The following is a 27,890-nucleotide window of genomic DNA, read 5'->3' as shown; positions in this document are numbered from 1 at the left end:
GAGATTCTTTAACGAAGGCAGGACCCTTCCTGAACTTAATGATTCGGTCATTGCGATGGGTGGTAGAAGGGTGGTGGAAACGAATGGTGTGGGCCGGAGTTAGAGTAGGAGAAGTGCTGGGGGAGGCAAGCGGCAGGCAAGCAGCAGCAGCACCAGCACCAGCAGCAGCAGCAGCAGCACCAGCACCAGCAGCAGCAGCACCAGCAGCAGCAGCACCAGCACCAACAGCAGCAGCACCAGCAGCAGCAGCACCAGCAGCAGCACCACCACCAGCAACAGCAGCAGCAGGATCGGCCCGGTCAGGAAAGTAAGCTCGATCCCAGTTCGAACGGCCTCGTCTCGATCGTAACCGCTGCGTTTCGTTTTCTCTCTTTGAATGTTCGTTTACGAGGAGGACGTTCTTCTCGTTTTCGATTGTCGTTCTCGTTCTCAGTGATAAAAAGGATCATTTTTTCGAACGTCCAAGAATATTATCCAAGGACGTCTACCATCTTCGTTAGACTTCAGCTGACGGCGAAAGTCCCTTTGGCAAGCGGCTCGATGCTTCCACCCGGTAGGCCAACGTCCAAACGCAACTCGGGCTCTAGCAGCATCGAAGGCAGCAACGGCTGGCGGCCACCACCTACCACCACCACCCTTAAAAGTACGTATGTATAGACCGAAGGGTAGGAGATACGAGCGAAGCTCCAGCCCTAATTTTCTATCGAGTTCCCCCTTGTTCTCTCACCACGTGCGTGTACCTCGTTTGTTCTTTTCTCTTTCTCCTTCTCTTTTCAGAATGATTTTAACCTTTTCTTTTTTAGGCGGGTGGGAGGGATGGGGGGACGAGGGAGAAAGGGGGTGTTGCGTCCACGTCACAAGTGTGAGTAATTCGTTCGATTCGAAGTGTGAATCTTTTATTCGTCGTGAATCTTTTCTTTACTTTTTTTCCATTTCCCTTTTTTTTCTTCTTCTTCTTCTTCATCTTCTTCTCTTTTTTCTTTTTCGTTCGTCTCCTTTTCTTTTCTCATTCTTTCATTAAGAAATTCATAGAATTTCGGAATAATTCGAGTTATCTTTGTCGGACAAAGAAACTACATTTTCGGATTCTAACTCGCGTATCATCGATCAAGGACAACCTTAGCATATATTACCTTCGCGAGTGCCCTCGAAAAAAGATTTAGGATTTAACAGTCGATCGAACAGGACCGAGAGAACGTTCCTCTCGAGGTATCGCAGGGATTAGTTTTGTGAATAAAGTCGAACTGGCATTAAGGAAACAGGTATATGAGTCATCGCTTTCGATAAAATCCTTCCTGCAAAGCGGTCGAATATCGTTCAGGATAATAAGGGACAGATTTCTAACGATCTCGTTTACACACACACATACATATGTATACATATATATATATATACATATATATACACACATATACACACGTATTATATACATATATATATATGTCTGTATATGTATGTGTATATAATTCGTTGTATCTTTCGTATTCGAATTATCGCTTGTCAAATATTAATGTAAATATCGTTATACCATGAATAAGTATCTTTATAAATAATAAAATTAGAAACACGGAAGTTTAAATTGGAATTTTTAAATAAACGATACGAGGATGATGCATCGGGAAAAGGGAAGCATCGTTTGTACGGTGAAAAGTGCACGAACTAGTCGGAAGTGAACTTTCCTTGAAACGCACGTCTGACTAAGGACCGCTAATCCAGACAGATACGATCGAGACGGAAGGTGTAAAAGAAAGGTTGTACGCGTCTTCTCGACTGTCAGTTAGACATCTATGTAAGATTCCCCTCTGATCTACTCGAACTTTCTAACGTTCGTCCCATGTTTCTCGACATTAAACGAAAAGAAAAGAAAAAAGAACGATTTCAACTTATTTCTGAAACATCGATCGATCTCCTGTTTTCTTTTTTTTACTTCAATTCTCAAGTTAAATAAAATAATAATTAGAACTGTGGTAATCGTTAAGAAAAAAAAAAAAATATTTTTATCAAAGATCGAACTTATTTTGATCGATCGATCAATCGATCGATCTATCTTTGTCATTTCTAGAGATAAACGAAATAAAGTTTCAAGTTCTCTCTCTCTCTCTCTCTCTCTTTCTCTCTCACATACACATACACTCATACACATTTTCTTTCTCTCTTTCTCTACTCTCTACTCTCTCTCTCTCTCTGTCTCTCTCTATCCTTTCTCTTTTACGACGTGTGGCAATGCAAAACAATTCGATGTTTCGACTGCATTGGCGTCTCGTATTTCTCTTATACTCGCAAACGCATACGAAATTTTAGAAGCAGGACCGATCGTGAGACATACGCTTTTTCTCAAGAAGACATTTTCAGTCGTTCGTTGGTTCGTTCATACGTACGTACGTACGTTCGTACGATCGTAGGTTCGTTCGGTTAGTTTCCTCGATCGGTACTGTTAATTACGTGAACGTACAACGGTACAAAACAGCATATCGCAATCGTGACATTTCGATATTCCCACGTGAAATTTATCAAATGAAAGTTTCTTCGTATCGAAGGCGTGACGACGCTCGGGTAAAAGCCAAAAAACGAAATAAAAAAGTTCGATCGTGAAAAAGTTTATTGAGACACGATCGAATAAAAGAAAGAAAGAATGAAAGAAAAAAGGAAAGAAAGAGATTCAGCATCTTGATCGGGTCAGTGCCATTTCGAGAATTCGCTCGAGTTCGTATAGAATGAAAATATCGTAACTCGTTACTCGACAAGGTCAAGACTAAAAGGGTCGATCGATCGATGGTCAATGAAATCTTTGAAGCGTACTTTCCTCTTTCTTCTTCTTCTTTTTTCCCCTTGCTCCTTTTTTTCTTCCCTTTTTACCCTCCCTTTAAGGAGAAAAATCAACGATAAACGACGATAGACGACGTTAAGAAAAAAGAGGAAGAAGATAAACTGTCGCCGTGGAAAACTCTCTTGTGCTTATTTTAAAATTCTAAATGGAAAGATAAAAAAAGGGAGGATAGATGGATATATAAAGATGAACATATATATATATATATATATATATATATATATATATCTGTTTAGATAGTATAGATAGGATAGATAATAAAAGAAAGAGTATAGAAACGTTTTCCACATTCCTATTGCATCTTCCACGATGGCGCTTCGTCGAAGAAGAGGCTTAGCAGCTTGTAAGCCGGTACCACGACTTGGGTACCTTCGATCGCCACTTAACTTGTTTAGGAATTCGTCTTTTTTACTTTCGAACGCCGGTGAAAGAAGCGCTCGTACGCGAAACGGAGAGGGATAGATGGAAAGAAAGAAAGAAAAAGAGAGAGAGAGAGAAAGAGAGAGAGAGAGAGAAAGAGAGAAAGAGCCCGCTTCGAATCCAAAGAGAAGAAGATTGTTCTCCGATTTAGCAAAATACGATTTATGCGGACGATCGCGATCGAGATACCGTGGTCCCCGAGTTCCCGAGGAGAGCGAAGGAAGTCTTCTTCTCGACTACTACTCCTCCTTCGGAATTCCTATCGAGAGTCCGACGAATAAGAAGGTCGCGCCTGCTTTTTCGCTTTTAACGTAAAACGTTAAGATCGTAATGATAGCCAGAGAACTTCTTGGATCGGTTAGCTCTCGAAGTAAAGAGAGAGAGAGAGAGAGAAAGAACGGGTATTAAAGGTCTTCCATTATGAGATTCATCCGATGCGTTTCTCTTTCTAGGAATCCTTATGTTAAAACGTTAAGTACCTACGTCCTATCCTCAAGGATTTTTCACGAGGTATCAGAAATTCCAGAAACATCGCACGCATTATTATATAGGTGTAACTCATGTACACATAAAGTCCTAGCTTTTAAACGGATTCGTTATTTTCTCGGGTTTGGTATATCTATATATTTATAGAAAGAACGAACGGAAGAACGAAAAAACGAACGAACGAACGAACGAACGAACGAACGAACGAACGAACGAACGAACGAACGAACGGTTAGGCCGGTTGTTTTCTCCTCCCTGCCTTTCTTTCTCTCTTTCTCTTTCTTTCTCTTGCATGCGCGCGCGAGCGCACGTGCGAGATCCATTAGATCCCTTTAATGAGGCGTGAAATGGTAACCCGGCCATATCTCAACCCGTAAACGTTTACTACAATCGTTTATGTTACTACTTTCTGTGTACGCTCGTCGATATTGTGATCTACGGAGATTTATTTTGAATTTTCCTTCCCTCGTCGCGTGTATCTATCCTTTCTTTATCTCCCTCCCTCTTTTTCTCCCTCTCTCTTTCTTTTCTCTCTCTCTCTCTCTCTCTCTTTCTCTCTCTCTTCGTTATACGTATAGATATGTTAAATATACGTATCCTGGTATATATTATATTTTTATAGGTAGACACAACAGATCCCTTTCTTTTCTTTTTTTCATTTATTCCTTCGCAGAGTGGTGGCCATGGTGGTTACTACTGCCAGGATGTTTCGCCTCGTGGACAAAGTACGTCGAGGAGTACGACTCGATCAGAGTCGCCAGATGCGACGCACGCTGCGGGGATAATCATCCGGACGAGGTAAAATTTAATCAGATTCGAGAGAGAACGATATATATATATACACACATATATATATATTATGTATATATATAAGTAGATAGATAGGTAGGTAGGTAGAGAGAAAGAAAGAAAGAGGAAGAAGAGCGTTAAATTTGCTTCGATCGATTTCTTCGTCGATCAATTTCTTCCTCAACGAAACGATCGAGCAAGTGTGCAAAAATGGCCAATCCTGAGGCTGAGTAAAGGCGCGGCTAACGCAAAGAAGAGTATAACGCGAGTGTAGTACTTTGTTCGAAGCGCGGAACGATTTAAAATTTATATCGTGATAAAATCACCGGACCAGTCGGTTTTCTCTCTTCGCATGCGCGTACTTACACGTATGTGCGTCTCTCTCTCTCTTTCTCTCTCTTTGTGAATATGTATGCGTATGCGTGTGCGCGTATGTATGTGTGCATGCGCGCTTAAACGCACGCATGCGTGTATATATGCGTGCGCGCGACCACGGACATCGTAGCTGTTTAAACTCAAGCAGAAGCAAGCATGAATCATTCGGCGTTCGAGGCTTTGTGCACTTTCGTCCGCATCTAATTAATTATGCGAATGTCCCTGAATCCGCGTCCACTTGAATCATCGTCACGCTCGACGATTTATGGGGTTCGCTCGCGGCAAGAGGTGGAACTTCGAAAATGCTAATCGAGCCGAAGGATCCACGCGATTTCGAGGGCGAAAGTGCCGGAGAAAGAGATTCCTCGATCCTCGCAAATAAACGCGATGCAAGCAAACCGTTTATACGTAAGCGTGGTTTCCTGGGAACTTGGACCTTGTCCTTCCATCTCGTGTTTCTACCTCTTATCCTCCACCACCTCCTCCTCCTCCTCCTCCTCCTCCTTCTCTTCATCCTCTTGCTCCTCTTCCTCGTCCTTCTGCTTCTCTTTCCTTTTCTTCTTCAAACTTTTTTCTACTTTTTGTCCTTTCTTTTTTCTTCTCGTTTCTTTTTTCCCCTTGTCCTTTTTTTGTTCTTTCTTTATTTTTCTTCTTATTTCCTCGACACACGATTAACTCACTCGTATCTCGTCATTTCCTCGATAAATCCAACCTGCGTACTTACAAATCGTTCCACGTTTCATTATGGATGTGACTGTTCATTAATATTTAACGTCCACGCACTTGTCTCTTTCTCTCTCTCTCTCTTTCTACATTTTTATAATTTTTTATTTTTCTTTCCTACCTATTATCTAACGTTAAATCTTCGCTAAACTTTGAAATCATTGTCCAATTTTTGATTATCGATTATCCAATAGTAATCGTTAATCGAACGTTTTGTCCAAAGACAAATGTTATTTTGAGCGTCGATGAGAGAATCACCATCGTGTTATAGTTTTTGACTTTTCAGTTACACACATATGACTTACGATTGGGTGATTCCAATGAGTTCCTTTATTGCTAATACTCTCCTCTCTCTCTCTCTCTCTCTCTCTCTCTCTCGTTTCTCTCTTGGCTGCATAACGTTCGCAATGATTCAGGCAATCGGTTGTACCGGTATAGAGGACTATGACAAAGGTGGAGGAGATAGCCCTGAAGCTTTGACTGGCGGGTGGCAATAAAGTCTCCGAAGTAATAGCCTATAAAAGCTTACACCGGCAACGCGTAACGCGAGTTCCAATGTTGTGACTCCCTCTACTCATCTCTTTTTGTTATCTTCTTTCTCTTTCCTTTCTCTTTCTTGCTCTCTCTCTTTCTCTCTCTCTCTCTCTTTCTCTCTCGTTCTCTCTTTTTATCTCCGTCTCTCTATAGGCGGACTAGAAACGTATCTTCCGACATTATCGAAAACAGGTTCTTATCCCTGTTGCACCGGCGATCAATCTTCACGGTGACATTAGATCGTACACCGTTTGCTCTTTGGAAAACTCGCGAAACGCCGGCCAAACATCCTCAAATCCTTTGCGGTATATTAGCGGTTAACTCGTAAAGAAGATTATATCGATTAAAATAATTCGCGGATATAAAAATTTCATTTACGAGTTGATCTGAATCGGTAAGTGGTTTAACCGGTGATTCCATAAAATATAATTTGTCGTAGGATGGAAATATGTTTCATGTGGTAAAGTTTCATTTCCTCGAAAAAGTCGAACATTCATCCATCCATCCATCCATCCATCCATCCATCCATCCATCCATCCATCCACCCATCCATCCATCCATCCATCCATCCATCCATCCATCGATTTAACTACGTATTTCTTTTTTCTTCGTTTGTTTTGTTTCACAATGGAATCTCGAAGGGTAGCTCTTCGAATGTTGCAAAGCAACATCGTATGTACCCGTTATCGCAAAGTTAAATCTACCTGGTACCTCGCCTCGATCGATCACGAGCATGTGTCAAAATCGGACTTCATTTCTCGGCTCGTTGAATTATGAACATCCGTATGTGTCACGAATGAACTTCGCAAAGTTTATGATTGGCCGCTGTCGGAATTGGAAAACGTGTTTGCTTCTCGGTGCTAAGACTTCAAAGTAGCAAGCTGAACCTCTCCTTGTTGGCCGGATTGCTTCGTCATCTTTAAGAGATGAAATGTTTTCTTTCTCTTCTCCCTATACTTCACTATCGTTCTTTCTTTTGTTGTAAGGTTGTCGGTGAATCTTATCTCCAATTTACATACAACCTTTAATGGATATTTGTTCGATGTATCTTGCTAGTTAATTCAAAGAGTTCGTTAAACGGAATCGTTGCTTACGATTTGGTTGCAAAAAGAAGAAGAAGAAGAAGGAGGAGGAGGAGGAGGAGGAGGAGGAGGAGGAGAAGACGAAGGCGAAGACGAAGACGAAGACGAAGAAGAAGGAGAAGAGATAACCGATGATCGAAGATTGCTCATCTCTCAATCAAAAGTTGCTGTGCAACTTTATGGTTACCATAAGGCTACCTTTAATATCTTCTTTCCTTTGATTGCATCGGAGAGTTCATGTTGACCTGAGAAAAGGTAGAGAGGAAGAAAAGGGAGAGAGGTAGAGAGAAAGAAAAAGAAAGAGGACGGTTACTTCTCCGCTTGAAAGTTATTCATTTCCGCGACAGGTAAAAAATTGACCCGGCATGAATCACCATACAATTTCGTTAACAATGTTGCTTCGGGCCAACGAGGGCGGTCCAGAAGTTTCTCGGACACAAACTTCATTAATTTACCCTCTTGGAAATTACAGGCTATCTTCGCGCGACGAATCCTTTTATAAGGAGAGAGAGAAAAAGAGAGAGAAAGAGAGAGAAAAGGAGAGAGAGAGAGAGAGAGAGAGGAGCAGAGATTGAGATTTCTGCCGATCCACCTCGTTAATGGCGCCACGATCGGTCGTCATCGGAACACGAATGGGAACGGTGATAAAAGCTTCCTTCTTTTCTTCTCAACGCGATCGTGATTCTGAATTGATGCAGAAGATGATGAAGAAAGAACGGGGTTGAGAGGAAAAGAAAGTCAGAGAGAAAGAGAGAGAGAGAACGAGTGAAAGAGAGAAACAAGTCCGGTCTTCGAACGAAGTTGGAAGAGCCGAGTCGTGATAGGACCTTCTTGGACTTAATTCAAGTACGAATCGCGGGAGGATTACAATTTCAGTTTACAATATCGTTGCGTTTCGTCGGCGTTCCTTTGCGGTCGACTTCGTTAACTTTCGCGCTTTCTTCTCTTTTTCTTCCTTGTAGTTTTCTTCTTCTTCATCATCTTCTTCTCTTCTACATTGCCTACCCAATCCCATCACCAGCATCAACAGCACCAACACCGCTACCACCTTCTCCTTCTTCTTTCCCGTTTCTTCCTTCTCTTCTTTTACACTTCTCTCCTCTCGAGAAATCGAAGGTCGTGAACCATCGTGTGCCGTCTTTTCGAGCATAATGCGAGGCCTCGTTGATGGTTGAATTCTTTTTCTCTCTCTCTCTTTCTCTCTTTCTCTCTTTCTCTCTTTCTCTGTCAAGTCCGAATCTTCACGGCGAACTTGTCTTCTGGATTATGTCGTTTATTGCGTACGCCGTTCGCCAACCGAGGACGACAGTTTCGAAATGTAAAGATTATTTAAGTAAAGAAGGTTATACCAATGATACGATTCGTGATATTCCCATCGGAGTCATTGGCAAAAGAAACTTGCGCGCTTTGCGGAACTTGCGCAGTTATCTCTTACAAAGTCACGAAGCGACGCGACGCTATTCGACTCGACTAAACTCGACATAGTCAAATAGTCGTATCTAATAGCTCTCCTAAGAAGAAAATAAATGATTTTTTTTCGTTAAGAATCGAGAACGAAATATATATATAGATCCATTGTCCCTTGTTTTCTGAAGGATCCAAAACGATCGAACATCGAGACAGGATTTCGCGAGTCTGCTCGAGGATTTAAAAGAAATTCTAAAAGACGATCTAGAAAGGAAAGAGATCAATGACTGAATGAAAAGAGAGAAAGAGAAAAAAAACGAGAATAAAATCGGAGTAGGTTAAGGTTGAGTAAAATGAAGTTTTACGATAACAACAATGTTGATCATTCGGTATCTTCTGATATCTTCGTAGCGAAGTTCTCTCATTAGCTGGTCAACGGCCCCCGTAGGGCGATCACCGATGCCGAGGCAAGCACACGTTCGCCTCTCTACATTGCTCGTAAAAAGTAGGCCAATAAGTAAGCGAACCAGTTTCTTCGACCGTTCGAATGATATATGCCTCTTCTGCGACAGCCAGGACAGTCCGAGCGAATACCCTCGGTGTTCGGAACTACTAACGCTGAAAACGTTTCTGAATTTCCTTCGAGGATCTGATCTAGATAAAGGGAAAGAGAAAGAGAGAGAGAGAGAGAGAGAGAGAGAGAGAAAGAGAGAAAGAGAGAGAAAGAGAGAAAGAGAAAGAGAAATGGATAAAGGGAATCGAAAAGCGATATATCTCTTTTCCTCTTCTATTGCTTGCTTCCTTCCTTTCTTCCTTCCTTCCTCTGATTTCTTCCTCCTAAGAAGACTTACATATCTCTAACATAAATCTTTTCTCAGCGACCACATCGAAGCATTCCGAGTCATTGATCGTAAAGGAAAAAGCTAGTTTTCCCGACATTCAACCTTGTGCTTGCATCCGTTATTGATACGCTAAGAGCAAGATCTATCGGGGAAAATTACTTTGGTAAATTCGGAGATCGAAGTTTCGAGTTTCTTAATATGTTTTAACGCACGTGTATCGGATTTAATAATTATCAAGTTGCGAATATATCGATGGGAACGTTTAATAAAGTCGTGCCAAGAGATAAAACGAATGTTTTCAAAACGAAGATTTTTTTGAAGTCTACTTTATGAAAATGATATTAATGGTAATTAACGTTTCGTTGATTATATCCAATTCGAAACTGAAGAAATGGAAGATGATGATCGGATCGAGCGAATAAGTCGAATCTTTAGCTCTCTCTTTTCTCTTTCTTCTCTCCCTCTCTCTCTCTCTTCCTCTTTCCTTCACTCGAAAAGTAATTTTGTGGTAAGATAACGAAGAAATCCTTTTCAATCGGATCGCTTTACAAAAATAATTCCTAAGATAATTATATACGTTACGATGATCGGAGAGTTCTCGTTTGGTGCTTCGAAATCGGGGACAATTTCACACGGGGACAACGAAAACGTACGAGCGATCTACCATGATACGTTAACTGCGATTTTTTTTTATCTTCTTTTTTTAATTGAGAAAACATCGTTTAACTTTCAAGCGGTATATCTTGAAGTAATAACACAAAAGTGTATAAAAGAAAAAAAAAAAAGGAAAAAAGAAGAAAAAAGAAAAAAAATCCTCAATAGTTAGAAGAGAAGAGAAATATTTGTACATTGTTTCAGTGTATAGAAAATTGTCTAGCATCGAATTACTCGAAACCTGGTTATTGTCCTGACACTGCTTTCATGTCACCCTTCGAAGCCGTTTGTTTGATCGCTTGCGATAGCGATTCACGTTGTCCAGACTTGACAAAATGTTGTTCGCACGATTGCGGAGTCACGTGTATGCATCCTGTCGGTTTAGACAACATAACTGGTAAACCAACGATATCAATATATTTTTCATAATGAATTTCAACACTCAAGCGTTTGAATTATCTAACAAAACTTTTCTAAAATTCCAGATTTACCACCGATCCCGCAAAATCTACAAATAAGACAACAAAAAAGTAATCTAATCCATTTGAATTGGCGAAACATTGGACATGTTTATTCAAACGTATCCGGTAATGGGGATGTCAGATATTTAGTGGAGGAACGTCATCTTATCGGTCCACGTTATTTAGAATCCAGATTAAGTTCATGGACCGTTCGACACGTTTCTACGAAACCTCACGCGACTCTTCGTGGTCGATTGAAGACAGGCCATTGGTATCAATTTCGTGTTGCAGCCATCAATGGGAACGGCTCGAAGGGTTACTCTCAACCATCGAGACCTTTCAAGACGAAAGGTGATTATCAAAAATTCGTAACTTATTTTTACAGAAATCGATTGGTAAGATTTAAACAAATTCGTACTATGAGGGAAAAGATAGAATCGTCGATACAATCAATTTCTTATTGATCCCATTTACAATCGGTTTCGGTGAAGTAGCGCGTGCACCTCATCAAAATGAAATTCTCGTAAAGAGAGAGATATTTTTTGCGCGGGGTGGGGGGTGGGGGTGGGACCCACCTTCCTTCCACCTTCAAACCGGTTTTATTTCATCTTCAAAAAGAGCAGACACGCGGAGTAGGCTTGATTGATAATCTGAAAAAAAAATTCTAATTAGAAACGAGCGATGAAAGTTTCATTATCTTTGGATTTTCTTTTACCTGCATAAAGGATGGTAAGGACAAGTCGACGCTTTGACATGGAGCTAGCTGACACTTCAACTTATTCGCATGTATCATTATTCTGAAATTTTTTCTCACCAATAATTCGCAGGAATACCATTCCTCGTGAAAAGCGTCATCCGCCAATATCGAACCCTTTAATTACAAGAGATTTACGATTGAATTAATCGATGATCTCTTTGTTATTATGGAGACTCACCATTTCGAAAAGTTCCTGTACGTAGAAACAAATTATATACAATTGTAAAATAGCGGCAACGGTATACGATATTAATATACATCCTTCGATATCCACTGTCATGTTCTAAAAGAATAAAATCGAATTAAACGACGTTGATGTTACGTTAAAAACATACCACAAACGATACCATGGCAAGCATGAAGCTTAAAAAGCAAAATCGAAAGACGCTATCCAAATGAACGACACAGACGTTGAACGAAAGTATTTCCTTCAGCATGATCGTGCTCCTGAAAAGAAAAATAAATAAAAGAATAAATAAAAGAAATCATTTTTAACGAAATAAATGACCGACTTACCGAACAACGACGGAATGATGACGAAACAAAGAATCGAGTTCTTTCTCGATGACACGATCACTTTGATATCTCGATTTTGAGGAATTATCTTTTCTTCGAAATATCATCCCGAATTTCATTTTCATATACTTGTATTGCGACGTTAACAATAGTATCAAATGCAAAGTATATATATCAGCACTGACCTTTTTGAAAATCAAATAACCAGATCCGAATATCTCAACGACGACATTTACGATATAAACGTTACGAGAGATTGGTTCCTCGGAGAAACTAATCGGCAAAGCGTAATCCTCGTGTACGAATTCTTCTTTTTGAAACACCGTCACCAGTGACGTTGAGACCCAAAATACAACCGTACAGACTTCAGTGATCGCATAAAATTTCAACATTTTTTCTACGGGTCCAATATAAGTTACAACTGTGGTTTTTAATAAATCGTTACCCATAGAAAATAGAAGATTGTAATTGTCGATCAATCGTTTCAAAAGATCCCTTTGGTGGTACATATGAAAGATATTGAAAAAAACCTCAACGACGATTATTAAATTCACTGTACACTCTCTCAAGGCATATTCCTTGGACACACGAAATATTGCAATGACACAACCACTTGTATATATTAATACTATTATCCAAGTCGAAATGGCGTATAACTTGGATAGCAAGGATAATTCAGATCCATCTGAAGTTACGGGTAAAACATTGCCCGAAAGCAAATTGGCTAAGGCGTTCAACCGATTGGTATTTTGAAAATTGATAGACATCGATAAGAACGATTGAAATTTATAGAATTATTTACGTAGACCGATCCGCACTTCGTAGAGGTTCTATAGCGACTGTCTTTCCCTTCAAGTACAACCCCAATATCCTTTCTAATTTATTATTTACACACCCACATATACATACACATACATATATATATATATACTTTGTCTCGCTATTGAAATATGCATACGTTTCCAATTATTAATAATTACCCTCGTGTTTCTCGTCAAACGTCTAATTATTAATCGATCGAAAATATCCCCTTTTGTTCGAAACGCAAAAAAAATAAGTGATAATTTCTGACATCTAAAAAAAAAAAAAGAAGAAGAAGAAGAAAAAGAAAGGTTGTTCGTCCTTTTTAATCGGCTTAACTTTGTCCGACTATAATCATCGTATAATATATTAATGAAAGTTGAAAGGTGCAATTTCCCTTTGAGATTATTATGCAGAAATCGATAGTTGGTGGAAGAACGTATCGCTAAACCTGTCACCTTTTTTTCTTTTTTTATTTTCAGAGCCACGAAATCCTAAAGAACCACAGAACCTGACCCTTTCAGGGGCACGTTTGGTCGGTGGAAAGTTGAGAATCAATCTCCGATGGGTTAAACCCGCATCGGACGTTCCGATAACCTTTTACAAAGTTTTCTGGAGCAGACGCATTCACAGTCCAACGAACGACTCTGTACTCGTATATCACAGGACCGTTCTAAAGGTAAAATTCGTAATCATCTAATATCTTGAAAAAATTTCTAATTCGATCGTACACGTGTTAAGTAAGTAGTTACGTGTGTCCGGTTTTTAATGTATAATTATTTAAATGGCTGCTAAAGTAATTAATTACTGAACGAAGGCGTTCAGTAGATAATATTTTTCAAACAATTCGATATCAGTTACAATAATATATTTATATGAATAAATAATAAATAATAATTGAAATAAATATATATATATATAGATATTTATATATATATATTATAATTACGAATAAATTAAAGATTTATATATATATAAAAATAAAATAATAAGTAATGTTCTCGAATCGCGTAAGATACAATTAAAACCAGACATATCGTATAATTTTTCTACACGTTATTAACATCAACATCACTTTTACCCCTCGACAAATTCGTAGAAATATTTTTCTTATTCTTACTTTCTTGTCTCGTTTGTTGTCTATCCCAAATCTTACGAGAACAAATTTCTTGCAATTTCGTTGAGAATGTAATTAAAACGTGAAAGAGAAGAAACGTTAGATGTTCTACTTTCCAATGACATTCGTATCGACGAATTTTCAAACTTTTTGTCCCAGGATAAAACTTGTTACGAGTTGAAGAACTTAGAACCAAAGTGTCAATACTTTCTTCAAGTCCAAGCGGTTGCGTTGTACGGTGGAAGACGTCTGGCCTCTCGAAAGGCGTCAAAAGTTTTCAACGCAACGGATTATATGGCCTTTGGTAAGAACTCGATTTTTTCTTTTTCTTTTTTAAATACTCGACAGGATTCTCTCTACTACTTTTCCTCTTTCTCCTATTTTTTTTTACCTTCTTCTACTTTTTCTTCCTCGTCTTCTTCTTCCTTTTTTTGTCTGTATCTTTCTTTACTCGACGACGAATAAGAACGAATGTCGAATAAGTCATCGAAAAAGTGCACTTTGAATTGAAGCCGACGTCGGAAGACGTTCTCGCAGGTGCGAAAGATATCAGGAAGGTCTTCACGTAAGAAGAATGATATGTCATTGTGGTGACGTTAAGGTACGATTGGTATGGCCAATTAATCAAGATGCAAAAATGTATAATATCAGTTGGAAGGAAGAATCATGTACTACGTCGATCTACGAGGACAATGTGAATACGAAAAAGAGATCATCGTGGAAAACGATTCAGGTAATCTTCTGGTCTTCCTCCTCTTATCTTGTTTACCGTTAATCGATTGCTCGTGATAACGATGAAAATATTTATCCTATTAAGTAAATAGAAATTGAATGAATAGTTTGTGAGATATCGTCTGGCCATATATTTGCTCTAACTACTTAGATTACAGACGTTCCTATAGATCTCGATCGACGATAGTTCGATCGGTATCTTTCCATATCTAATATACGATCTCTTGAGATTGTTAAAAGAAAAAAAAAAAAGAAAAAGAAAAGAAAATATTTTTATTTCGCAGACGCCCCATTACGATCTACGTAATCTTAAACAAGATTGCACGTACAGCGTCAACGTGAGAAATTTATATAGCAATGATAAAAGGGACGAACACGGTACGAGCATAGAGTTCTTCGCTACGGGATGCCAACAGGATCGCGACGAAAAAAGATGGAAGTATTCGAGTAACAAGGCTGCACAATGTAAAAAGAAATCTTCCAAGAGTAAAAAATATTCCGACGATACAGATTGACATTGAAATTAATTCACAAATTGATTCGATATTTTTCATTAGAAATTAATTCGTTTTATTATACAATGTTATATTTATATTTATATATATATATATATGTATGTATGTATGTATGTATGTATGTATATATATATATATATTTCGACGAGTCAACAAAAACTACCCTAATTCTATGGTGGTTTGTACTTAAATGCATCATCAATTCGTTTACATGTGAATTTTCATCTCGAAATTTTTTCTTATGCAAATTCTTTATCACTCTTAATCTTATTAACGCATTAGGTATATCGTATTGTATCGATTAACTTTATTTCTTCTCTTTCTTTTTTTTTTTTTTAATAATCCTTTTATAGTTACGTCGTTGTTTGTTATGGCACTTAATTCTATAGTACAATATATTACCAGATATGTGATTGATATAAGAGATTATATAAAAAAAGAAACATTCATCGTACAGTTATTATAGATTCGTTTCAATCGTGAAATGAAAAAGAGAAAAGCAAATGTCTTCTATTAGATAATAATTATGAGCATAGATCGTGAATATTTTTTTATATGATATATACTATTATCTTTTATATATATACATATATATATATATATGTGTATATTTGAAAAGGTAACACTTCACCTTTAGTAAGTAATATATTTTTTGTCGAGTGTGTTTTCAAATGTTAACCAATATACATTTCGACTATCCTTTTTTTTTATTACAAAATACGTTTCCATTATTTGGCACCTTCTAATGGCACAAGATTTCTTTGGTAAAATAACAATAACTTTAATTATGTATAAAAAAAAAAAGAAAAAAGAGAAAAGAAAGAAACTTCCTTATCCTAAATTTCGAAAAAAATGCAAAATTGCGAATGATAATCCGCTAAATTAAATATTATCAACAGTTATGCATAAAAAAAAGATTAATAATAATAATAATAATAACAATAATAATAATAATAACAATAATTAAGGAAACTTTACGTACAAAATAACGCGTTTTGCATTTTATCGAAAAAAAAAATAAGAAATCTATATGTGTATATATATATATATCTCTCACATACTTAACTAATCTTTGGTAAGGTCATTACCGTTCAAAAAATCACTGAATTTGGCAGTTATGTTAGTTTCATAATGGAAAGGCAGAAAATGATAAGATATATATGAACGGAAAACATTTTTCTAGCATTGGAATATCCTGAAAGATGATGATAAATCTCTCGATCGCCTTCGTTTTGGCTCGGTCGATAATTAAATTTCAACGTTCCATTGGCTGACTCGACGCCTTGGAAGACTCGCAACTGCGATGAAAAATAAATAAAATAAAAAATAAAGAATAATAATAAAAAATGAAAAGAATTAAAAAAAAAAAAAAGAAAAAAGAAATTTCACTTCAACTTAAACAAATTTATGAATAATTCGATATTTTCTCCTTTAATCGCGTATTTGTATTCATTTACCTGAGCTTCGGATATCGTGAGATTTTCAGTCATTATGAACCATGTTACTGCTTCCTGACAATTAGGAGTAGTCAATGATCCTTCATAGGTGTAATAACTCTTTCGATTATTCGGAAGGAGTAAATGAGGGACGAGTTTTGCTCTTAATTCAGCTGTACTACTTCCGACCCATCGTGAAACTTGCTCGGTTGCATTTATTATAGGATCTAATGCCTTATTATCCTCCTGACTCAACTACAACGTAATTATCAATTATATATTTTTTTTCCCTTTTCTTTCGTTTTTTTTTTTTTTTTTGATAACTCAACTTCGATACACTTTCAAGTTTTTCAATATACTCTTCTATCGTGTCTCTCAAATATTCCCCCCTCCTTCGCTATCCAACCAACATATTTTTATTTTTATTTTTTTTTCTTTTTTATAAAAATAGAGAGAGAGAGAGAGAGAGAGAGAGAGGACGCCAAAAATAAATGCAACGTGGACGTATTTACCTCGAATAATACGGTAACCACAACTATACCATTCTTATGCTCAGAAGCTATACTGACATTATTATATTGATCATTGTAATGAACCAAATGCAATTCCAATGGATAACGATAATTATTTATGGTATGTTCGGATCCCCAATGAAAATGTAATTGTTCAAAGGTATATTTCAACGAAAGATATTCGCTTTCCAATTGCATTAGCGAATCGTGAAGATTAACTTGTACTGTTGAAAATAAAAATATTCGTGGTATTATGGTTATGTTTATCGAAATGAATTATTTAATATATATTTTACTTACTGGTATGCCCATTATTGGTCACCATACCGGTGAACGAATGATCGTATCGTATGAAATTAAGCTCACCCAAATCTTTTTTTATAGTATTCACCGTAACGATGTTAATGGGCGATTGTTTTTTTCCGGTTTTGCATTGTCCTGGCCAATTATCAGGACCTAAATAAGAAAAAAAATAATAAAAAAAAAAAAAATAATAATAAAAAAAAGGAAAGAAAAAAAATTTAAGAAACATTTCTTTTCCATTCACAAAATTTTCACACGTTTGATCGTTTAACCTACTTCTCTCGCAAACTCAAATCGCATAAAATAGTTATCAGCAAATTATCCAATCTCATATAATAGTTATCAGCGATATGAGTTTGTCGCGAAGTTTCTCGCGTAGGTACGAGTAAATTTATATTGAACGAAGTTACGAAGTCGGTTACGATTTTGCTAGAAATAGAATTGGTCTGAGCGAGGCGTACGATATAATTCACAGTGTCACATTATTAGAAGCATGGCCCGTGCAGAAATTAAGAACGTACGTTAAGAATCTTATGATCTTACGATTATGATTTAATAGCAGGTGTCACGTTCGGTAACGTGCCGACGTGTCGTTTCGAGAAAAAAATATCGTAATCTCGAATAAAACGCGAACGTAAAACACAAGCGTTATTTAATATTATACATCATTTATAGAAAAAAAAGAGTTCATAAAATCAGATAAATGAAGTATCGATTAAAAATGAAACGAGTAAATCTCAACGTTTCTTTTTTTTCCTTTTCGATTTCTTTAAATCGTCGATCGTACACGTGAGAAAACAAAAAAAAAAAAAAAAAATAAGAAAAACGAGAGAGAGAGAAAGAAAGATAGTTTATCGACCGTTCGATCGTTCTGCTTACTATTTGTCGACGATTAAAAAGTAAGCAATTCGTTATCTTCGTCCTCGGCCGTTATCGGTAATTTCATCATAGATGGATCGTAAAAAAATTATTATCTTTTTTCATTATCTTATTTTTATAGATTAAAATTGATTACGAGAAATTACCATGATCCCCCCAATAAGACCAATCAGCTGTTCTGACCGTGTGAAGTCCTAGAAATAAAACAAACAAAAAAGTAATTAAACTAATAAAAATAAAAATCTAACTAATAATACACACATATACATATACATATATTGTAGATTTTCTATCTAAATCGTTTTATATAAAAAATTGTAAGACACAAAAGAGGATTACGCGACCACACGATCGAAATTAGATTGGATTGAAATTACGAGAGAAAAAGTACGATTACGATAGTGCTGCGAACGGAACTGCCATGCCTCTGATCGATTCGATCAGGTAACTCTAAATAAATACGACATCTCGAACGTAATAGTCATTATCGAATCGAGCTCATCTCATCGAATGTCACAATGAGCGAAACGCCACAACGAGACACTTATTGATTGATTTAATGAAATTCATTGACACAAAATTCTATTGTGTTTGCTCTTTCCATTTTTTGTATTTTTCCCTTATTTATTTACTTTTTATTTTAAATATCCTTTTCATCCGAAATCTCATAATACTGAATGAAAGAACAAAAAAAAAAAAAAATTCTTCTCGATTCTCTAGCAAACTAATCTTTCGATCGATTAAACGTGGGAACGAAGAAAAACGAACAAAAGAAACGAACGAACAAACAAATAAATAAATAAATAAACCAACCAACCAACAAACAAACCAACCAACCAACAAACAAACAAACAAACAAAAAAGAAAAGAAAATAAGGGAAAGAACGTATCCTCGTCGGTAGTGCATTCACTCAATGAACCCGACAAGTAATTGAATGTGCACGACAGGAAAGAGAATTGACCTCATTGACCGTTAAGCCCAAGCACAGATTCATTTGGTCACTCGCGCGAAACATCCATCCGACGTACGCACTTTTTGTTATCATTGATACGAGAGAAACGAGAACGAGAGAGAGAAAGAGAGAGAGAGAGAGAGATAGAGGGAGAGAAAGAGAACGAAAGAGATGGAGATATAAACTTCCGAGAACGGGACGATTGATGACGATGAAGAACATCCATCCTGATTGAAGCACAATCGGATAACGTAGAGAGAAACGCCGGCGCTTTATAGATAGCCATTATTATCATTATATTACAGAGTCGAATCGTTCGAACGACCAGCAGATTTTAACGAACGCAACTCGCACTTCCGTCCAATCATCGTGTAATATTTCATTATCGTCGTCGTCGTCATCTACGTTGACGTTGTTTCGTAGATGAAGCGTCGCAAAAACAAGAAAAAAAAAATATATATATATATATATATATATATATGTACAACTTTCGAACTACTTCGAAGGAACAACGGCATGGAGTTCTTTTTTCAGGCTTCCTCGAATAAAAATGATGAAATTGTTGGAAACGAATGACCCGAGGGATTTAAGACTGGGAAAAATCGAATTAAACGAAGCCACCCTTTGGAAAGATAGATAGAAAAAGAGAAAGAGAGAGAGAGGGAGGGAGAAGAGAGGGACAGATTTACATAATCCTCGTCTCTTACATTTCCTATAAAATTATTTTTTAAATGTCTGTAGTAATACTTTCCATCTCTTACGAGAGAAAGAGAAAGAGAAAAAGAAAGAGAAAGAGAAAGAGAAAGAGAAAGAGAAAGAGAAAGAGAAAGAGAGAGACAGAGAAGAGGAGTTTAAAGATCTCAAATTCCGCTTGTATTTTTTTTACCTGCGATAACGACGAGGAACGTAGAATAAATCCACATCTCGTGAAAGAAAGTAGTGAAAAAGAAAAAGAAGAAGAAAAAGGAAAAAAAGGAAAAGAACCAAAAAATTTGTAGAAAAAAAAGATAGAGCTTTTAAAAATGAGAGAATTCGAAAGAGATAGGTAAGGAGAGAGAGAGAGAGAGAGAGAGAGAGAAAATAAGGGAAAAAAAGAAAGATGGATGATGAATAGATAGATGAATAGAGAAAGAGAGAAAGACACGCGCGCACACACACACACTGTCGTGTGTCAGCGTCGGGTGTACGACTGACTGACTGACTGACTGACTGACTGACTGACTGACTGGTTGACTGGTTGACTGGTTGACTGGCTGGCTGTACACACGACGTAAATCTGACTGAATAACCCTCGAGATTATGTGAGAGAGGACCTATCGACGAGATTTAACGTGTGCACGAGCTTCGTCGACGAGCCTGGACGAAGCCAGCAGCGCGATCAGCCGTTTCGTGATCGCGTCCTCCCTCGTCCAATTGACCGGCTTCGTGCTTCAAACACGCTGGTTGCACCTCTTCTCCTCTCTGAACTTTTCAATCGACAGAACCTACGCCATTCGTTCGTTCGTTCGTTCGTTCGTTCGTTCGTAGGTTGTTCGCTCGTCCCAAACAGATTCGTGATTGTGAATTTTTCGTTCGAAAAAAAAAGAAAATAAAAAAGATTTCAATTTTGACATTTATACATCCAACAGTATTTATCAGAAAGATTTTTTTACCGATCGCGTCCATTTATATTCAAAAATGTATATATTTTATTTGTCGATATCGTCGTATTATTTTGTCGTTATATCAAGCTTTGTTTATTGATTGATTGATTTAATTATTAGGATTCGTTAGGAATTGTTAATTGTTAGGTATTTAGATATTTCGATCTTTCTTTTTTTTGCTATCAAATTATTATTATTATTATTATTATTATTATTATTATTATTACTAGGTATAACTTATCGAAATCGTGAACGAAATTGCAAATAATTAAGAAAGAAGAAATTTCAATTTTTTGATACATCCGCTACGAACATTATTTTTAATTCGATATTCTCCGAATAGCTCTGAATCAAAAATCAGACGAACAGTTCAAACAATACGAGAGAGAAAAAGAGAGAGAGAGAGAGAGAGAGAGAGAGAAAGAGAAAGGCAACTCGTAAAATGATACTGTCTACAACTTCTTGAAATAGTATGACCAGGAAAACCAGCACGCGTTCATCGTATCGAGTTTCGCAAAAACAACCACCGTCTTTCCCTCTCGATCTGAAGAAGGAGAATAGAAAATAAAAAAAGAAAAAAATAAAAAAGAAAAGAAAAAGAATCTTTTGATAGGAAATAATATTATATAAACGTAAAAATTTTTTCGATCGAATATCCTTCGAATTTTTTTACGTATCAGATGACCGACCGTTCTTTCATCTTTAAGAGAAAGAGAGAAAGAAAGAGAGAGAAAGAGAGAGAAAGAGAGAGAGTGCGTAAGATCATAAAGAATTCATTTGGCAACAGAAAGTGTCTATCTCGAGTGTAACTATTTCAAGTTTCGCGGTATATTTCGCGAACGTGGTCCAACCACTTATTCTTACGGAGATATGTAGAACTGAAAGTTCGTGAAACTCCGTACCGGTTCTCTATTCGCGGTCTAGTTGAAATAATGCCAATAATATAGCCATAGGAGCAAATAGAAAATGCCATTATTCCATTAATACGTTCCTATATTTAAACAAAAAAAAAAAAAAAAAAAAGAGCGATTAAGTAAAACATCGAAGAACAGACGTACGCTCGATAATAAATAAACGATATCGCCGATGATTTATGAATCACGATCTTGTGTTATTTATCGATTACTAATTAACGAACTTCGAGGACGGATTCAAACTAATCAAATAATAAAATGACAGTAGAAAGATAGATGAGTAAGGAATTTTGCACGAATAAGGAATAAGAACAAATTTTATTTTTTCTTTTTCCTTTTTTTTCCTACCGATAAGAAAGCTCTCTCTCTCTCTCTCTCTCTCTGTTCTTCTCCTTCTCCTTCTAATATCCAAGAGAACACTAAGTTGAGATAAAGTGGAGTCAGATATAGTATGCGAAAGATTTCGAGCAAAAAACAAAGAGAAAACGAAGAGAAGAGAAGAGAAGAGAAGAGAGAAAGACGGATGCTGTATACATGTATAAATGTATATATATCTACGTGCTTATATACATGTATCCATATACGAGAGAGAGACAGAGAAAGAGAGAGAGAAGGAGAGAGAAAGAGAGAGAAACGAAGAGACGAAGAAGAGGCGCGTTCCGAACGAAAATAGAAAAGCGGTTTAGGAAAGTCGTTTAGTGTCAGCCAGGGTGGAGTTCCATGTGGTTCCCCACGATATCGTATCTCTCGTACTTTTTTGATTACTCCAGGTCCGTTGATCGTGATAAAATAATGGTTCGTCCGACGGTAAGATCGTCCCTTAGAAGTCGTGATTCTTCGTCGACGTCTACAGGACCAGACGCGAGAGAACGAATAAAGGATTGTTGTCGTAAGTTGGTCGCTTTTATGTGTACTCAAGTCGGCGTAGGTGGACTAGTCGTCGGCTATTCCATAGTGGGTGCTTTTGGTTTCATAATGATCGAGAAACAGAACAGTATCGTCGATCCGGACTGTTATCGTTATCCCATTCAAAGGATGTACGCCGATATTCTTTGGTATAGAACTGCGGGCGACCAAACGGTAAATATTTTCAACAGGACAGCTTTCTTCGTGGTATCGAACAATATTCTTAGGGAACTTCAGGAAAATTTTACTGCTGCCTACTTGAAAAAAAGTTGTAACATCGGTATGACCTCGTCCGAGCAATGGTCCTTCCCCGCGGCTCTCATGTTTTGTCTGTCGATATTCACCATGATCGGATATGGAAATTTGGTACCTAGAACACCGTGGGGCAAAGGTGCCACCGTCATGTACGCCGTATTGGGAATTCCCCTGTACGTTTTATATTTTTTAAACATGGGAAAAATCTTGGCGCAAACGTTCAGGTGGCTCTACACAAATTTACACGAGTGTACGGGACAGAGAAAACCCGGGCAAAGGATTACCGTACCCTCTACCGCTTGTCTTTGGGTTATCTTTGGATATGTCCTAGTTGGATCGATCATGTTCGCCCAATGGGAGGGCTGGGATCTTCTCGACAGCACTTATTTTTGCGTGACCTCACTCTGTAAGATCGGTATGGGAGATTTTATACCTGGATGGACGCTCGGTGAATCCACGGAGAGCAGTCATACCAAATTGGTCATCAATTTCGTCTATCTTCTTCTTGGCATGGGACTGATCGCCATGTGTTATAATCTTATGAAAGAGGACGTTTACGTGAAAGCGAGGGAACTAAAGGAGCAGCTCGATCACGCGATGGACGCGGCTCATCATCAGATGATTACGTGCTGCCGATCGAAAAGTTTAGTCTGAGTTCTCTCCTCGTTCGACAAACTTTCGTGACTCTTAAGATCCTCTTATCATGAATGGATCTTGTCTCGAATTACAAATCAAGATAATTTCTTGATAATACCATGTCATTTTGTAACATTTTCTTTTTCCTTTTCTTTTCTTTTCTTTTCTTTTCTTCCTTTTTTTTCCTTTTCTTTCTTCTTTTCTTTTTCTTTGTCCTTTAACCGAGAACAATTTCATATATCCGAATCGTTATTTATCAATATTAAATCGAACTCTATTTGCTTAATAGAATTCCATGATGATCTGTGTCAACGATACTGTCAACGATAGAACGGATTTATCGTCATTGAAAAGCCGTTGGCACGTATTAGAAAAAGCACATGATACACGTGGGAAGGAAAATATACATAACTGATAATCGCGCCTCTGTGACTATAAATTATATACCACATTCCATGCTAAATATTTATATACGTTTGCGAAATATTTTAATGGTTTCTTTCAAAGAGAGAAAAAAAAAATACAACTCTTGAAAAGCTATGACTCATACGACTACGTTTATAGATTTATGAGAATTTACACTTGACAACGTTATACGAAAATTATTCGACGATTAAATGCCTGAAATAATATTCACGCGTTATTCAATAAGAATTTCTTTGAATATAATTAATAAAAATAATGATACGAAAAAATGTTCTTTTTGTTTTTATTTTTGTTTCTTTTTTAAGCAATCTCCTAGAGTTATCAGACGAGAGTTCCTTTTTTACGATTACCGAGCGAGAAATGTATCGTTTCTATTTTCCATCCGTCGATATTGCAGGTTTCTGTACAGTCGCGTAGCATGTACCGGTAAGTAATTTTCTACGCATCAACAGTCGATAATGTCTCTCCAGCATCTTTCGATAATTGAGCTTGAAAGGTAAACAAAAATTAACTGATGCTAAAGATAATGTTAAAGTGTCTTAACAAAAAAATAAATACGTTTAAAATAAGAAGATCTATAAAATATTAATCAAAGAGTTTCGAACAATTACGATCGATGAAAATCATTTAACTTGACCGTATATCCAAATAAAAATGATTAAAAATAATGACAAAGCTCGATAGGGGTGAATGATCTGGGGAAGGAATGGAATAGGTTAAAGATTATCGCTTTTGTCAGGTTCGTAAATTTTATGGATAGAAAATTAGTCGTTTCTCGGGACGTTAAATTCTCTGCGGTCTGTTGGTTTGCGACGAAAGTCTATCGTTTGGCAGCCCTCCTGAATTCTTAAAATTTGCGAGCGATGTTTTTCGAAGTTTCTAGAGCAATTTGTCGGTCCGGTCTCCTTCACTTGGCACCTGAACACACAAACGGACTGCAGTTCTCGACGATTTGTCGAATCACTGCAGAAACTATGCTTCCCTCGAGTCCTCTTTTCGATTTCAGGTTGCCCATACATCCGCGTACGTGCGAACTGCAAAGATCTCTCCCATAATGTTCATAGTGAAAAAAAAAAGAAACGAAAAAAAAATAAAGGAAAAAAAAAAGAAAAAAGAAAGAAGGGTGTTGAAAGGAAGAAGAAAGGGGACCGACAAATTTCTAAAAACTAAATCGTGAAAACTTGTAATACATGCCGATTATAAAATCATTCTCGATTTTTAATAAAATTGATTATCTTCTTTCTACGTTCGGCTTACTTTGATATACCTACTCAAAGTTATCCCTCTTCGCGGTTACGTTCTTGAGCTACCATGAGTTACCACCCATTAATATAGAGTCCGACGTCGTTCCTATACGTTTCACCGGGCACAAAGTCGACTTTCAGTTTGGATCGAGTTATCGCAATAGAATTTCCGAGTTATACGATGATCCATCGGTGGGCACTTCTCCCTATACATCGGGGCACTACCTACTTCGTGCGATTCCCTTTCTATCGATCGCATGGAAAGGATTAAATGCAATCAAGGAAGAAAAAGAAGAAGAGAAAGAACAACAAAAAAAAAAGAGAGAGAGAGAGAGAGAGAGAAAGAAGAACAAGAACAAGGTAGTGTCTTCGTCGTAGGAAATTTTCTATATCGATTAATATTACACGAGAAGTATATTCGAAAAGTCTTGTTCCTCGTTCTTTTTCATTTTTATCTTTTTCCTCGCACGACATTATCATTATATCCGAGTTTGTTCCCCACTTTCTCGATACTTTCTTTTTTTCCGTCGTTATGACAAAGTATAGATGCTATATATCGAAGACAATATATTTTTCTCCTAACTTGAAGGAGAAGGAAGAAGAGGAGGAGAAGGAGGAGGAGGAGGAAGAGGAGGAGGAAGTGGCGATGGTGGTAAAGGTGGTGGAGATCGATAACAGTCGAAAGTTTTATCTAGAAAACTAGATATCAGAAGGAGGAAGGTAAGAAAAAGGTTGGAAAAATACGTGAGAATTTTTCGAGCCGGCAGTAATGGCATAGCACGTGCAACTAAGCGTGGGGAAGCATCGAATGACGGCATAAGCATTTTCTCCCTTTTACGAATACCTCTCTCTCTCTCTCTCTCTCTCTCTCTTTCTTTCTCTCTTTTTCTCGCACACACTCTCTTCAACTTCCTACTTCTCTCTTGTCACTTCATTTGATATATCAAGCGCGTTCCGAATTTCGATGCGTGAGAGAGATTGAAACTCTTCTCGTTATTTCTCGTTCCAGATCTCTCGTTGAATAACGAAAAATAACGAGAGATTTATTTTTTTCCTTTTTTTTTCATTTCCACGGCCTAGAGTAACCGGATGTAAATCCAAGAGAGGACCGACTATTATCGTTGGACCACGTTCAAAGGAGATTTAGGTTCTGATGGAGATCCTGCGAAACACTCTTTTTGGCATTTCACTCTTTGCGTTTCATCTCGAAATACGAAACTACGCCCGAGGATTTTAAAAGATCGAATAGTTTGATCTGCAAAAAACAGTATATTTTTTATACAACTATATACATACTAGAAATAAAAGAATGAAATAGATAGAGAAAGAGAGAAAGAGAGATAGATAGATAGATGGATAGAGAGAGAAAAGAGAGAGAAAGAGAGAGAGAGAGAAAAAGAGAAGACAATAAATTGAATAAATAGCGAAACGGATGAAAACTTCGCGATTTGGTTCACGTCTCTTTGGGATATCCGCTGACAAATCGAACGAAACGAACGGGAAAAAGATTAAGTCTCCCGCTGTGCTTTACGAATTTTCTCTCTCGATCTCCCCGTTGTGAGAGAATTGAATGAACAACATTGGTTCGTCGATCGATCGAAAATCTGGGAAAGAAAAAAGGAAAAAAGAAAACGAAACAAATAAAAATAAAATTAAAAAAAAAAAAAAAAAAAAAACTTTCGCCCTCTTTTTTTTTTACTTTTTTTTATTTAATAAAACCCCCGTATAAATTTTAACGAAATAAAAGAATTTTCGAACGGTCGCATGAAAAATTTCGCATTGAGAATTTGGAATGAAGGGAGGAGGAGAGGAGGAGAAATGGTGAGGAGGAATGGACGAGGGACGGAGGATGTGCTCATAATCGACGAAAGATATGTCTTTTAATTCCATACGAAAAATTATGCAAAATCGATAGATACGTGCTTTCCCCAGGGAATACTTTTTATTTACTTTTTTTTATTCTCTTTTTTCTTTTTTAATGAAAAAGTTCATTCAACACCGACGAACAATACTACAATATACGAGATAGATAGGTATCTACGGTTTCGTGTAACGACACGAGGTGGATACTACTGCCGATACAAGAATGATCATTGGTACCTTGCCAAATCCCTTTCAATATGGCGACTCGCATTAGCTTCTTTTTTTCTTTCTCTCCTTTCTCTCTCTCTTTGCCTCGATCACGTACGGAATGGTAACGCGTTAAAAAAAAAAAAAAAAAGAAAGAAAAAAGAAAAATATATATATAAATATACACACACACGGAGATACGTAGAGTTTTGCAAGAGTCAAAGTTCACTTTTTCAACGTGACTCGATAATCGAAATCGATCGAATCGATCTCGTCGATTAAAAAACGAAACGGTATTCACGGTAGATTTCGTCGAAGAACAAGAAGCCTAATGGGGTGAAAACGAAACAAAATAGGAAATAATGGCGTGGGGATGGGCAGGGGGCGAGGGTTTGATTTTCATTCAGTGATCATTTGTATTCGAAGACGACGAGTTTTAATCTTTCTTTCTTGGAAAGAAAGAAAGAAAAAAAAAAAATAATAAAAAAAATTAAAAAAAAAAAAAAAAAAAACAGAAAAGAAAACAAAGAATCAAACGGGAATTTAATTCTTGACAAATAATCCTGTCGAATTTCTCGAGACTTTCTTTATCTTCGTTTCTCTTTTCTTCTTCTTTTTCTTTTCTTTCTTCTTCTTCTTCTTCTTCTTCTTCCTCTTATTTTTCTTCTTTTTTGT

General features: G+C 37.1%; 4 protein-coding genes across 6 annotated transcripts; 2 read left to right on the top strand and 2 right to left on the bottom strand.

Annotated features, from left to right (window-relative positions):
* Window positions 1-153: 153 nt before the first annotated feature.
* On the top strand, window positions 154-15,995 carry LOC127065477 (anosmin-1). Of its 2 annotated transcripts, none has more exons than XM_050997874.1 (9): window positions 154-307; window positions 467-643; window positions 4,407-4,531; window positions 10,344-10,536; window positions 10,625-10,951; window positions 13,157-13,353; window positions 13,951-14,095; window positions 14,304-14,524; window positions 14,808-15,995. In XM_050997874.1, the coding sequence occupies exons 2-9, from the start codon at window positions 541-543 to the stop codon at window positions 15,036-15,038; spliced, it is 1,542 nt and encodes a 513-aa protein (XP_050853831.1). In that variant the 5' UTR covers window positions 154-307; window positions 467-540; the 3' UTR covers window positions 15,039-15,995. The 2 variants fall into 2 exon arrangements, with proteins under 2 accessions (XP_050853831.1, XP_050853830.1); XM_050997873.1 differs by having other exon boundaries at window positions 292-307; window positions 434-643.
* Window positions 10,982-13,163, bottom strand: LOC127065487 (odorant receptor 67c-like). Of its 2 annotated transcripts, none has more exons than XM_050997908.1 (5): window positions 11,874-13,163; window positions 11,693-11,804; window positions 11,536-11,640; window positions 11,316-11,471; window positions 10,982-11,250 (listed from the first exon to the last, which is right to left on the bottom strand). In XM_050997908.1, exons 1-5 carry the CDS (start codon window positions 12,638-12,640, stop codon window positions 11,200-11,202), a joined length of 1,191 nt encoding a protein of 396 aa, XP_050853865.1. In that variant the 5' UTR covers window positions 12,641-13,163; the 3' UTR covers window positions 10,982-11,199. The 2 variants fall into 2 exon arrangements, with proteins under 2 accessions (XP_050853865.1, XP_050853866.1); XM_050997909.1 differs by having other exon boundaries at window positions 10,987-11,250; window positions 11,705-11,804.
* LOC127065496 (putative carbonic anhydrase 3) lies at window positions 15,325-20,350 on the bottom strand. Its single transcript, XM_050997928.1, has 6 exons — window positions 20,008-20,350; window positions 18,315-18,362; window positions 17,287-17,442; window positions 16,987-17,210; window positions 16,496-16,729; window positions 15,325-16,336 (listed from the first exon to the last, which is right to left on the bottom strand). The coding sequence occupies exons 1-6, from the start codon at window positions 20,042-20,044 to the stop codon at window positions 16,154-16,156; spliced, it is 882 nt and encodes a 293-aa protein (XP_050853885.1). The 5' UTR covers window positions 20,045-20,350; the 3' UTR covers window positions 15,325-16,153.
* Window positions 20,351-21,781: 1,431 nt separating this feature from the next.
* Window positions 21,782-25,217, top strand: LOC127065491 (TWiK family of potassium channels protein 18-like). The gene has a single exon (XM_050997916.1). The coding sequence runs from the start codon at window positions 22,399-22,401 to the stop codon at window positions 23,491-23,493; it is 1,095 nt and encodes a 364-aa protein (XP_050853873.1). The 5' UTR covers window positions 21,782-22,398; the 3' UTR covers window positions 23,494-25,217.
* Window positions 25,218-27,890: the final 2,673 nt, after the last annotated feature.

Source organism: Vespula vulgaris, chromosome 8 (genome assembly GCF_905475345.1).
Source record: "Vespula vulgaris chromosome 8, iyVesVulg1.1, whole genome shotgun sequence".
Taxonomy (NCBI): Eukaryota; Metazoa; Arthropoda; class Insecta; order Hymenoptera; family Vespidae; genus Vespula; species Vespula vulgaris.
This window is presented reverse-complemented; position numbering and strand designations above follow the sequence as displayed.

What these genes read in the sequence shown, in the direction of transcription:
- LOC127065491 (XM_050997916.1), top strand. Translation starts at nt 22,399, where the DNA reads ATGTGGTTCCCCACGATATCGTATCTCTCGTACTTTTTTGATTACTCC.
- LOC127065477 (XM_050997873.1), top strand. An exon ending in GAGACCTTTCAAGACGAAAG is followed by an intron (nt 10,952 to 13,156) that starts GTGATTATCAAA and finishes TTTTATTTTCAG; the next exon opens with AGCCACGAAATCCTAAAGAA. An exon ending in ATCACAGGACCGTTCTAAAG is followed by an intron (nt 13,354 to 13,950) that starts GTAAAATTCGTA and finishes TTTTTGTCCCAG; the next exon opens with GATAAAACTTGTTACGAGTT.
- LOC127065487 (XM_050997908.1), bottom strand. Translation starts at nt 12,640, where the DNA reads ATGTCTATCAATTTTCAAAATACCAATCGGTTGAACGCCTTAGCCAAT. An exon ending in TACAGGAACTTTTCGAAATG is followed by an intron (nt 11,472 to 11,535) that starts GTGAGTCTCCAT and finishes TTGTAATTAAAG; the next exon opens with GGTTCGATATTGGCGGATGA. An exon ending in CCTTACCATCCTTTATGCAG is followed by an intron (nt 11,251 to 11,315) that starts GTAAAAGAAAAT and finishes TTTTTTTTTCAG; the next exon opens with ATTATCAATCAAGCCTACTC.
- LOC127065496 (XM_050997928.1), bottom strand. Translation starts at nt 20,044, where the DNA reads ATGTGGATTTATTCTACGTTCCTCGTCGTTATCGCAG. An exon ending in GTTCCTCGTCGTTATCGCAG is followed by an intron (nt 18,363 to 20,007) that starts GTAAAAAAAATA and finishes TTTTATTTCTAG; the next exon opens with GACTTCACACGGTCAGAACA. An exon ending in TCACGATATCCGAAGCTCAG is followed by an intron (nt 16,337 to 16,495) that starts GTAAATGAATAC and finishes TTTTCATCGCAG; the next exon opens with TTGCGAGTCTTCCAAGGCGT.